The sequence below is a fragment of the Haemaphysalis longicornis genome, unplaced genomic scaffold (assembly GCF_048455015.1).
Source record: "Haemaphysalis longicornis isolate Haplotype H1 unplaced genomic scaffold, Haemaphysalis longicornis Haplotype H1 scaffold_4, whole genome shotgun sequence".
Taxonomy (NCBI): Eukaryota; Metazoa; Arthropoda; class Arachnida; order Ixodida; family Ixodidae; genus Haemaphysalis; species Haemaphysalis longicornis.
In genome coordinates this window covers 89,258,893-89,271,701 of record NW_027526361.1, presented here as the reverse complement: position 1 = coordinate 89,271,701, position 12,809 = coordinate 89,258,893, and the positions used below count along the sequence as shown (strand labels likewise).

At 49.6% G+C, this 12,809-nt stretch overlaps 1 protein-coding gene across 1 annotated transcript; it reads right to left on the bottom strand.

The window, feature by feature from the left end:
* Positions 1–689: 689 nt before the first annotated feature.
* On the bottom strand, positions 690–3,495 carry LOC144180430 (cytoglobin-1-like). Its single transcript, XM_077708773.1, has 2 exons — positions 3,071–3,495; positions 690–1,001 (listed from the first exon to the last, which is right to left on the bottom strand). The coding sequence occupies exons 1-2, from the start codon at positions 3,479–3,481 to the stop codon at positions 726–728; spliced, it is 687 nt and encodes a 228-aa protein (XP_077564899.1). The 5' UTR covers positions 3,482–3,495; the 3' UTR covers positions 690–725.
* Between the last annotated feature and the right edge of the window lie 9,314 nt (positions 3,496–12,809).

The following is a 12,809-nucleotide window of genomic DNA, read 5'->3' as shown; positions in this document are numbered from 1 at the left end:
TCCAATAAAGTTGTTTTTCCTTGAAGCCAACTGCGTCATATTTGGCTTCGTGACAATATGGGGAATATGGGGCGTACATGTACATGAAGGGGGGGGGGGGGGGCGGAGGGGGGGGGGGGAGGCTGTTCCGTGGTTTCTCCTGGCATTCCCACATAACGTGCGTGAGGTCTGCGCGGTGGCGAAAAGCCAGCGAATCCTGTTAGGTGCGACAAATGGACATATAGAACCACGTGGAAAGTGGAGAGTGCGGCAGTGGCTGTAGCCACCTATCGGCATCCGGCTGCGCGACAGTCACCAGCGAGCCAAGCCGCTATCCGCGACAGTGCGTACCGACAGTATGTAACTACATCGTCGGCGATCGCAAACTTGGCAGTAGCGAAAGGTGGCCATAGACACGCGTGATACCTCGCTGGAAAATTTGAAAACAATGCTCGCAGCGAAAAACTCGACGGAGCACCCACCGGCATTTAATTGGGCACTATTGCTCTCGCATTCACTAATTACAAGAAATGCGTAGGTATCCCGGGATTTTTTTTCCTTTTTGTCAGAGCGTAACTAGAAGACATGAAAACCCAGGCCTCAGACAGTCTCGCAAAATGGGCCATTCAAGTTGTTAGGAAGATATAGCGAACATTTATTATCGCCCCTCAACCATGTGGTGGCTTGCGGGGATTTGAAAAATGGTGCCGTATAAATTCAAGAAAATCATCATTCACGTTATACAGTCAACTGCACGCCTTGTCAGCGGGATTCTTCGGGGGCCCCTCCTTGATGCTTTTGGTGGCCACGGAGGCACCGCCACCTTGGGTTGGTGGTGGCGCCGGTGAGCTGGACGGTTTATCCGCGGTTGGGTTGTCCTGCGCGTTAGAGGCGCCCGCGGATGCTTTGGCTTGCTCGTTCAACAGAAGGCTTTCCTCGGGCGATGTGCTCTCTCGGCTGGCGGAAGCTTCGGCTATTCCGGCTGCTTCGTCGAAGACGCGTCTCGTGATCACGTCAATTGTCTGAAAAGAAGCACGTAGATACATCTTCGATTCTCCCCTAAAAACATGCTCATGCATAAATAACGGTATACATTGTAAGTTGGTGTTACTGCAGCTTCCGTTTTACGCTGAATAAATCAAATTATATTACAAAGTTGCCGTCGATACTGCTAGTGTTACGTCAAACGAAAGGTAGAGGTGACAATGAATATGAACCATGCAATTATTAATTATGCGCTTCCTTCCCAGTCGATTTTACACTAATCAAGCTCAAACCCGGATACCTTCCCCCGCAGAAAATTTCCTGCGAAGAATTGTTTGGCTTTCAGCTTCTGAGGCAGTGTAGCAGCAGCGTGAATAGCGACTCTTGAAAAAGTAGCTTCAGTGGGTCTGATGCCGATGTTGTAGGTTATATGGTCGACTTAAGCAGAAGGCTCGACGACAAACCTAGCCAATAGAAACGCGTTCGCGAAAGAATATTCTGAGAGAAAATGCAATATTTTTGCATCGTACTTTCAGTGAACATATCGTACGTGATGCTATTTGTTGTGCACAGCTGAGCACGCCCGGAAGGCGCACGATAAACACGATTTGTTTCCACCAGGTTCCTATCACTTCGGTACGGGGGCAGTGGCTCATAAAAATACCCTGAAGATAACTGGTTTTTACCGCAAGCATAGACCTGGGACGGCTGTCATACCCAACTTTTCTATTTGTTGGGCTTCCAAGCCACCCCGACGGAGCTCTTACAAATGTGAAGCTCCAGTTATGGCGAAAACGTAGCAGCCACTGTAATGGCTGCCGTCGATTAGCTCTCCCTTCGCTGGAAAAACGGTTTTCTCGCAAGAATGACGGCGCTTCATTGCGTATAATGACTCTGTCAGGATGTTTATACAAATTCTAGCCTTCCCTGTGAACGTTTGCACGTGCGTAGACGAGCTTGGTTGTGTCCCAACCACGAGAACGAAATTCTGCGCGGAATAGAGATGGGCTGGTGGGCATTCGGCAAAGCACTCACAAATAATAAAGAGTAAGCTACCTCTGTTCTCAAAAAGACCAGCATACAGCCAATGCGTGCTGCCGGAGATGACGTTTGGAGCGGAAACTTGGCGCCTTACTTACCGACTCGAAAGCGAACTTACGTCGAGCCATCGGGCCATGGAGCGAATGATGATGAGTAACACATACGGACAGGAAACGAGCATCGTGGATCAGGGAGCAAACGCCTGTCGAAGATTTCGTAGTTCAAATAAGCAAAAGAAATGGACTTGGGCTGCCCGTGTAGTGAGACGAACCGACGACAGGTGGACAATTACGGTAACAGAGTGGACACCAAGAGATGGGACTTGAAGAAGGGGAACGGCATTCACTCGATGGAGAGACGAACTAAAAAAAATTCGGAAGCAAAGAATGGACTCGTTCAGCGCAGGACAGGAGCTAATGAAGGTTGTTCTGCAGTGGGCCTAAATAGGCTGTTGTTGATATAAAAATTCAATTTTAACACGAACGTGTTTTATTCCCGGATACACGAAGATTTCGCTGACGTCATATCCGTCACGGAGGTGACGCCAGTACAACGAAGCAAGTGACCTGTAAAGGGTGCACCTCTGCACACCGAGTCTTCTTGCGGGGAAGGAACCTTTAGTACTAAAGAGTACGTTATACTTAGGGTTGTTCGTTTTCGCGTTTTATATTTTAACGAAAATGTTTTATGCCGCGATACCCCAAGATTGCACTGACGTCATATCCGTCACGGAAACGACTCCCGTACACCTTTGCCGAAGCGACCCGCAAGCAGGACGTCGCTCGGCAAGCACACCCACAAAACAGCCGCCGACCCGCAAATCATACTCAGCTGCAGATTCCGCTGCAGATTCCGCTGCACATTTCACTTTCGTGTTTTACTGATCCCTATGACAGAGGAATCAACCACAGTTTTTTTTATAATTGCTTGCCTTAAAAATTACTTAAAGGACTCGTACGTCAGGGCGTCAAATCACCTTAGCAGTAGTTATGATTACCAGCTCACGCACTGCCCGCGGAATTATGGTGGAGCTCTAAGAGTGCAAGTCAAGAAACGTCTCACTCACATCGAACAGTTTCTCCCAAGCAGCCACGACGGAGGGCGTCATCATCGAACTATGGCTGGCGGTCATCTCTTCCAGGGCTGCCCAGAAAAGGCTCTGGAAGTGGGCGGGCTTAACTCCGGCCCGCTTCAGATGGCTGGTGGCGTTCTTGCGGATAAGCTCCGTGACCACGTCGGGCTCTTCCAGGCACTCGACGATGGCCGACAGCTGGTGGCCCACGGCGTAGGCGTGCGCGCGGAACTTGGGGTCGTTGGGCAGCGTGCGTATGTCCTTGTCCTTGAAGTGCTGGAAGAGCTGGAGGTACTCGGGATGTTTGGTGAACATGCCGAGGAACATGAGCACGCCGTAGTCCGGGTTCTTCTTGCAGAAGGTCCGCCAGCTGTCGCGGACCATCTTCCTTTCGCGCGACGACATGCGTGTCCCCTCGTCAGCACCGCGGTTCCTGCAGAAGACGTTCCCCATTCCTGCTCAGTCCTCTTCTTCTTCTTCTTCTGCTGCTCCTTTACAGAGATCGCACGTTCTCATAGATGGGTGAATTGATGATAATGATTATGGTGAGCAAACTTTATTGAAGGAGGAAGAACTCTAGGCCGTTAGGAGAAAAGAGGGAGATCGGTGAAATGGGAGCGAGAATATCTTAAGGGAACTTTCAAAGCCGGTATGTATACCAAGTAACGCCTGCGCAGGGCACATTGCGAGCACATCGCCGACTGGCTTGATGTCGCATTCGAAACCGTCATCTTGAATGACGCCGGCGTCAACAAGAACGGTACGAAAACCCAAGGAAGGCTAGAAGCGAACCAAAGCATATCAACCACGTGTAAAATATGAATAATGATTCGTCATCATCATCATCAACAACACTGCAGGACGAAGGTCCCCAGCCACGCCTGCCGAGTGCTAGCTGAGTCTGCCCTTTTCCCTCGAATTTCCGCAGTTCATCCCTCCATCGAGTCCTTGGCCGACCTTTCACTCCATTAAAAGGCAGGTCCACCCTAGGGATAAATAAAACAGCTACGGACTCTGTCTCACCTCTCTTTCTGAAAGCCAACTTCATCAAGAGACGAAGTAATACGCGGTCCTGTGACTGGTGTGGTGCTATGTGTTCTGCGGTGATTTGTGGTGACTTTCCTATCGACCTAATACGCGTTAGTAGTGGCTCCTGCGCCATCTAAGTGCGCTTTGGTGAATGATGAACTCCAGTTGTAGACACAGTGATGCGAAGAGCAGAACACAGCACACTAAACGCCACACATACACTTCACTACAGAACACAGCGCAGTGAAGTGTATTTATAGTGAATGACTGTACCATGGGAAAGACGGTGCAAAGTTTAGTGCACCAAAGTGTTTACTTTCCGACCAGGTACTATTTCTTTGAACTATGTGGTTTTGTGTCACTTCTATAGCGGGTTTATTTCTGGTTGATCCGTTTTAGCGTAATTATTGTGTCCGTGGGTCTGCATGCGGTGAGGAAAGGGTCACGGATAGTGTGGGCTAGCGTAACTTATTTAGTGACTATAGTGTGGGCGACAGCGGCATTATATATAGGCTGCACAACTTATACACAGGTTGCCGGGGCCCCCTCTCGCTTTTTGCCGGCCAGAAGCAGCCCACAAGCGAGCGGCAGCGACGATACAGTGAACTGTAGCGACGAGCAGCGACTATAATGTACTAATTTTTTTCTCTTGTCGCTGTCGTCCAGTATCGCTGTTGTGCCTTCTGAGTTACATATTTCGCGTCGCTTGTCGCCGTCACTACATGTGGTCACCCTTTCTCTTAAGAAACTCTCCGCTAACGCGAGCACATGCATTAAGTGCCAATCCCACTGTTATTTATACACATCTATGATAGCCATTCCATGCCACGTGGCATGCCGAAAACGGAAAAGCATGGTGAAAACAGAACTAGTAAACACTTCAGAGCCAACAAATCTAATCTATAGCACTTTGCACGAGCCACTTGATGCCAATGCGATTCTCCGGGTACTCTTAATTCTCATGGCGGCATGCGATCGCGACACCTTCCATTCTAGGTGATATTGAGAAACTCTATGCCGGGGAAACACCTATTTCCCCTCCCTTTTCGGGTTTTCTTTTTCAATTCTTTTTGGATGATTTCAGGACATAGTTCTTTAGGCACGAGGGAACTCGTGTTGTCCTATGGAGAGCTGTATCTTGCATCAGCTGCGATTCCGTCTGCCGAATTATAGTGTCGCGACGGCGACAGCCCCGAAGGGCACAACACTGCCTGCACGCATCAGCAGGGACGCCCGCTGCCTGTTGCTCCCCGTTCGGCTCGACTGCTGCAATGTGGCGGAGTGCCTGCACCGACGCGGGCGCATGGACTCCCCTACATGTGCGGACTGTTCGGAACCGGAGATTCTGGAGCGCCTCTGCTTCTGCCCCCACCAAGCGGCGCCGAGAGCAGAGCTCCACCGAGCGCACCAGCGTCAAGGCCTTCCCAGCGCCGGCATGGAGGACCTTCTGTTCCCGAAGGGACCTGCGGCAACCCAACGGGAAGTGTTCACTTATCTGCTTCACTTCCTGGAGACGACCGGCCTCACGCAGCGGCTGTAGCCCGGAGTGCAGTGATTGACTGGTGTGCCCGGACTGACAGCGTTCTAGGACTGACAGCTCTCTTTATACCTTTCTCTCTCTCTCTCTCTCTCTCTTTCTACTTTATCCTATCACTCAACAGGAAATCTTATCCTATTACCCAACAGGAAATCTTTGCACATCTGCTGCATTACTTGTAGACGGTCGGCCTCACGCAGCGGCTGTAGCTCGGACTGCGGTGTTACTGACTGATGGGCCCGGACTGACAGCCCTGTATCTTATTATTTATCCTCTATATTTTTCGCTATCTCTCCAACACTCTACTTTATCCTTTGGCCCTCCCTTCACTCAAGATCATCATCATCATCAGAGAAAGTTGCCTTTCCTACAGTGCGTTTTCGCGTACGGATCTCATCAATTCATGAGAGGCAAAAAGCTTCGCTTTAAAATGCACCAGCGCCCTCCGCTAGCGGCGAAGGGCTTTCCCGCACTGCTCCGGTGACGTGTGGCAAAACTTCAAGGGGAAATTGCTTTTCAGTGGGCGCCTCTTATCTCCTTGGCATCGGGCCAACTCCGCCCTCGTGCTCTTCCTTCCGCATCCTGAATGTGTGGATGTGCTCAATCTGGCCTTGTGAACACTCTCTAGATGAGAAAGCCCAGTTGCGTCCAGTCCCCGAGTCGCCGCGGTTTTCTGAAGATGATCTTTTTCTAAAACCTGTAGTGCTCCTTCTTTCTATATGGGGCATAAGAAAAACAACAAGCTTGTCTTGATTCACGTTCTTAGACACCGAGATAAAGCTTTCTTGACAAGGCGTTGACACTGGTGCAATCACGAATCTGCCCACCGACCCTTCACGTTTGGAGCGAACTCTTTTTATAATTTTATATTAGGTATCACATGCCCTTCGCCAACCCACATTTAAAATTCTTGTGCACGCGTGCGGGGGAGATCCTCAGTGCAAATGCATTTTAAAAATAAATATCATGCGCCGCTAGCACTTGAAAAGGGACATCCAAGCATGTGAAATACGGGATATGATACTGTCACGCCCCGAAGGCATGCGCGCAGGCGAGGGTTCAAAAATCAAGTTAATTTTTCATGCCTTGAACTGCCCTATATTCAGAGTGTCACCCTTTAAACTGGCCTGAGCCAACAAGAAACTGCCGTTAATTTTTTAAAGAGAAATGTGTTAATCTCAGTTGGTCAGAACATACAATTTCTTTACACTAGTAATGAATCGTGTGGTTGAGGTCACTATGAGATGGAAGTTGGCCCCATATATAAAATATGTCATAAAAAAAAAAGTAGCAGTATAGCTTTTGCACATCTGCCTTGCGAAAGAGAAAAATTTTCCAAACTAAATAAAGATGTTTTATTATCACCACCTTATGAATAAACCTGATAGTTTTCTTTTACTGCAGCATGCTTGCAAAATCGTAAATTTCAGTTTTCTCATTGCAAATCGCTAAATATTCGCTTCGATTGGCAAGTATTCGAAAAAAATCATTATGCTCTTCATACCGTATTTATCCGATTATAAGGCGGTCACGATTACAAGACAAGGATGCAGTTTGGAGAGGCAAAAAAATCGCCATATACACTGAGCTTTGAATATAGGCGGGGTATGACTTTCAGACTATGGATTTTGAAAAAAAGAAATCTCGTCTTATATTCGAATAAATACGGTATTTTTTTCGAAACCAAAAATCCCTATCGCACACCCCCACTTATAAGCACGACTCCTTCCATGATCATACGGTTCAGCTTCAGCACAATGCACTAAGGTGGCGCATTCGTGCTGGTAACAATCTTAATTCGGTGAATGGCAGCACTGTGCACACCACTTGGCTCAAAAACGTCACCTGCGCTGTGGCACTGTGCAATGAAGAGCATCATGTTGGCACTGCATGATGCCTCAGCGCCAATCGAACTTATCAGTCAAATCATTTATACTCTCGAAATGGTAATTCGCCTAAATTTCATTTGCTGGATGCATGGATTAGTCAATCAAGTTTATTTTGGTGAAGCTGAACCACAGTATTGTTTGAAATTGCAGAGTCATGTGTCAGACCTCCTGAAATGGTAAAGCCAATTTCCTTCCAACGGTGCAAGTTTGGCCTCACAGTGAAACACTTGTTTCTCTGACGTCCAGATGAAAACGCTGTGGACTGGGAAGCACTACCACAGAGTCGGCAAATCTACTAACTGTAGTGGTTAGACCATGCAGTTCGCCAATGCAGTTTCTTTCCTGGTGAGAACGGCGCTCTTGTGGTTACGCAACCATGAAGCGATTCTCATGATGTCAGACATGATGTTGGACAAACTGGCCGCTGTATCAACGTGCGTTTGAGAGAACATGAATTGTCATTGAAAGGCCCTGCATCATCCCATCTTTCTTCGCACTGCACTAAGTGCAGCCAATGCGAACCTAATTTTCCTGCCACCAACATTTTATTTAGGCACCATAATCAAACAACCCGCGAAATCATGGAGGCATTCCACATAGAAGAACGAGGTGATAAGTGTGTAAGCCAAACAAGCGTGTCTCCATCCTAAAGAGATTGCATATCTGCGTGTGCCTTGACTGCAACATGTGTATATCTACTTGTGGTATCACCGTGACCTTTGCAAACTTGTTTTGACCATGCGCACTGTCTTTTTATTACTTTATTGTTTGTGTTCAGTATTTATATTCACCCTTTCTGATATTAAAATTTAGTTGTTAGACCAGCGGCTGTCCTTGCGTTGCGCTTCCCTCGTCTGAGTTCGCGCTGGTTTTATCCAAGAATGTCTTTCCAACTAGCCCAGCTTGCAACCCTCCTACGTACGTTTGTTGATGAGCTCAAAAGCTGCTTTGGGGACACCGCCATACGAAACAAAAATGTTTAGCAAACACTCACTCAGAGAGCACAGGCTTCCATGGTGAGAGGTGAAAGGTGAGCTGTGCATGCCTTGTAAGCTCTCAAATATCAGACGAGGAGGGCATCAGCCACCAGCTAAAAGGAATAGTTGACTTTCTCAACGCGAAATGCGATACGCCCCTGTCAGGCATTTGAATTAAGCTTTAGATTACACAGTGCATTTCTCCAGAATTTCACTGTTTTCCCATTGTTGCTACCGATGCGAGCCTAGATGCCCGCCACATTGAAGCGGTGCTTCGATAGCATGGTGATTAATCAGTGAAAAGCTACAACACAATCTTCAAACATTTCCCATGGCCCCCCTGCTCATGCACAAACACCCCCTGACCACCATAGCTCTTTGCAAGCCCCTTCGTTCCGTCCACCTACGACGAGAATACAACTCAAATACACGGACCGCTGCAACAAGGCAGGTAATACCCAACCAGGGGTACCACAGTCATTCTGTTGCCTGTTGGTTACAATTGAGAACCCTCTCGAAATACACGGACCGCTGCAACAAGGTAGGTAATACCCAACCAGTGCTACCACATTCATTCTGTTGCCTGTTGGTTACAATTGAGAGCCCTGTCGAAATACACGGACCGCTGCAACAAGGTGGGTAATACCCAACCAGTGCTACCACATTCATTCTGTTGCCTGTTGGTTACAATTGAGAGCCCTGTCGAAATACACGGATCGCTGCAACAAGGTAGGCAATACCTAACCAGGGGTACCACATTCATTCTGTCGCCTGTTGGTTACAATTGAGAACCCTGTCGTGCACCCCCACGGTACCCCCTGCCGCTGGAACGATACGTTAAGTGGGCACCCACCAGTCTACAGGCTACCAGTGTGCGAGGCTTCCCAAGCTGTCTGTTGCGAAAACGAAAAAAAAAAGTGTAACCAGCATGCATATGCAAGCAAGTGGTATTGGCAGTGAGCGCGACCACAGGTGGCGCTGCGAAGCGCGCCTCCGTGACGTCGGCTTAGGGATCCTAGCATTTGTCTGCTTCAATCGGGCTCATCCGGGCTGTTTATTCACGCTCGTTTGACCTTTGATGCTCGTCCGCAGCAGATTTTGCGCATGCGCAACTTCTTATCATAATAAAAGACTTAAATTCCCTTACACTAGCTTAGGGCATAATTTAAAGTATAGTTGTTGATACCGTTCCAGAAGGAAACATTGCCAGCGTCGCCCCATTCCTCGCGAAGCCGGACCTGTGCGGAGCGCGAGGAGTCGGAGCTTGGTGTTAGTTTCTGTATTCAGCAATCTTTCGAACAAAGGGAACAGTCAGTCTAATAACCGACAACAGCGAAAACGCAAGACCAAAACAAATACCAGGCGTTAGGGGCTGTCGGCTTTGGCAGAAAGCATTACGACTCCCGGTAATCGTATGTAAGGTAAAACAGATTTTGCAACCTTTCCGAACACTTCAAAGTACTGTATCATATCACGTTACATTGTCATGGCATGGAAATGTGCCTCGATACACAATGGGCCGCAAAAAATGTAGGTTGAGTTCTAAATAACCTACTGTGTGCATAGGCGAGTGCTGGCTTTATACCAGGCTTCTAAGCGGTATGAGGGCTTATTGAGTAAAACGAGTAACATGTACGGTAAAAATACAGTAACACTGGTTGTTTAGACTTAGAGGAATAATCCTGTACACTTCTTACAGCTATATCTTCCCAATATTCAGATATGCGTTATAGTAAAACTATGGTACAACTATAGTAAAACTATGCTTTCTGCTCTCGATGGGGCTGGAGTTGGCACACGAATCATGAACTTTGTGCGATCATTCCTGGTGGCCCGAACGTTTGAGGTCAAATCTGGATCGGGCCACCCAAGGACATTCTCAAATTCCAGAGGAGTGCCGCAGGGTGCCATCTTGTCTCCAGTCCTCTTTAACATCGTGATGCAAGGTCTGGCTGTAGAGCTACGGAAAATTCCGCACCTGGGCTTGACATTCTACGCAGATGACATCACGCTGTGGGTGGACCCCAAGGGCACGAGCTTGAACACAGCAGATGTACAGGGAATCATGCAGCAAGCCTTGGACACCATCGACAACTACCTCCCTTCCACTGGCATGCAGCCGTCCCCGGAAAAGACTAACCTCCTCCTGGTAGGTGGCTACGACTCTGAGCGAGCGAAGATAAGCCTTACACTGGCCGGCAAAACCATCACCCGACCAGCGGAGCGGTGGGTGAGGATCCTTGGGGTTCCCCTCAGTGAGGTTGGTGGACCAAAGGAATGGATCCGTCAGCTTAAGCCAACGTGGCGCCGACACCTCCACCTGATCCGCCGCATAGGCAACCACTTTGGCGGTGCCGGCACACGCACCATCAGGACATTATGCCTGGCAACCCTCACCTCTAAGGCATGCTACGGAGCAGCTTGCTTCACATTGAACCAAACCCACTACGCACAACTGGAGGTCCTCCATCTCGAATGTCTCCGCGCAATAACTGGCCTGCCGCGTCACACGAGGACTGAAGAACTCTACAGGTACTCCGGCCTCCCTCCCCTCAAAGCCTTTATCGAGGCACACAATGAAGGCCATGGACTACGACGGCATAACACAACTGCGGGTAGAGGACTCCTCACCCTCACAAAAGAACTACCCCCCGATGCACCCAAACTGCCACGCCTGCTGGAGCCTTGGCTCGATGTGCTCCTCAAGCTTCCCAAACCACTCTCCAAAAAGTGCCATCAGCAGGATCATGAAGCGGAGCGTAGAGCAGCAGCTGCCTGTACAGACAGAACCCGGAACTCTGTGTTCACGGCAGCCACCTGGGACCCCATCACGCGCAGAGCCAGGCTAGCTGCGATCTCCCCAATCGGCACATGCAGACAAATCCACGTGCATGAGCACCGACCCAGCCCAGACCAGATTTCACTGTCCGCCATCCTGTGTGCAGTGGACGGGGTTTGTGGGGAGGCCCGTCGACGACTGAGGCAGACAGGGGAGATTGTGGTGATCTACACAGACAGTAGAGAGGCCATAAAAATCCTTGGCCGCACCCCCAGGACTGGCACGCTTGCTCACAGGATCAAAATGGCAAGCACAGTGCTGTACCAGCAATATGGAGTGGAGGTGAGGGTGGACTGGGTACCAGGTCACGCCGGTGGCATTGGCGATGGAGCCGCACAGGTGTTGGCGAGCGAGCTAATGGACGACCGCTCCGCCCTGGTGACCCAGACTATGCCCGCACCAGACGACCCCGACCCAAGAGCCAAAATTCTGGCAGCCAAGAGGGAGCGAAGGCGCGCCCTTTGGCAGCACATCCCCACCAACCACCACCCACTGCCCCGAGGACTGCCACGGGGGGCTCAGATCCTCATCCACAAGACACGTGCGGGGGCCGCACTAACAGCAGACGTGCTCGCCAAATGGCGGGCCCACCACCGATGCAGGCCCGGGGCTACCGACGACGACAGCGACGACGGCGACCACGAACAGGGCCCCATAGTGAGCTGCTCCACATGCACCATGGAAGTGTGCCCAACAGTGACCCACATGCTGTGGGAGTGCCCTGGCTACCGGGACCTCCGTGCCCAGTACCTGCCACCGCACATCAGCACTCTGCATCAATGGACCACCCCCAACAACAACAGCCGCGACACCCTGCTCTCCCTCTGGGCGTTCGCTCACGAGGAAGGCATCGATCGCCGCATGTGATTGCAAATGTATACCATGTACACGCATGTGTGTACGCACTTCTTTCTCTTCTTTCTTTGTTTCTGTCTTTTCTCCGACACCCTTCTTCCCCTCCTATTAGGCCAAAGAGCCATTCCACAATAAAGACTTTTCGTTCAGTAAAACTGCACTCAAGAGAAGGAGGGGGGGGGAGGAGCAAAAAACTTTTTCACAGTGAAATCGAGCTGGTCAGTGGGCGGGCTCGATCAGTCCAGGACAAGAGAGTAAGTGTAATTTTCTTCAATTCATGGAACGGCATCCCGAGCAGGTGAGGAATTGTTCTTTCCGCCTGAAGAGGTTGTACAACAATAAACAGCTGCTTAAGACATCTTCATCGGCTTTGGTTCTTGTTATACTGAAAACTGGCAAGCATACTATTTGTTGCGTTTGTTAGCGAGTATATCAAGCCTTCAGCACCGTACGATGGTCACGATAGAAATTCGGGTCACATGAGCCGCCTGCGAGTACTGTGGACAACAATGTCTGTGCCGTTTCGCGGGGGCATAGCACAAACCTCCTCATTGCATTTGTATGTGAATAAACAACGCATGCTGCGGATATGCCCCTTCTAGCACGC

Excerpts from the sequence above, each read along its gene's own strand:
- LOC144180430 (XM_077708773.1), bottom strand. The coding sequence starts at position 3,481 with ATGTCGTCGCGCGAAAGGAAGATGGTCCGCGACAGCTGGCGGACCTTC. Across the intron at positions 1,002-3,070 it reads CTTGGGAGAAACTGTTCGAT|ACAATTGACGTGATCACGAG; the intron begins GTGAGTGAGACG and ends GCTTCTTTTCAG.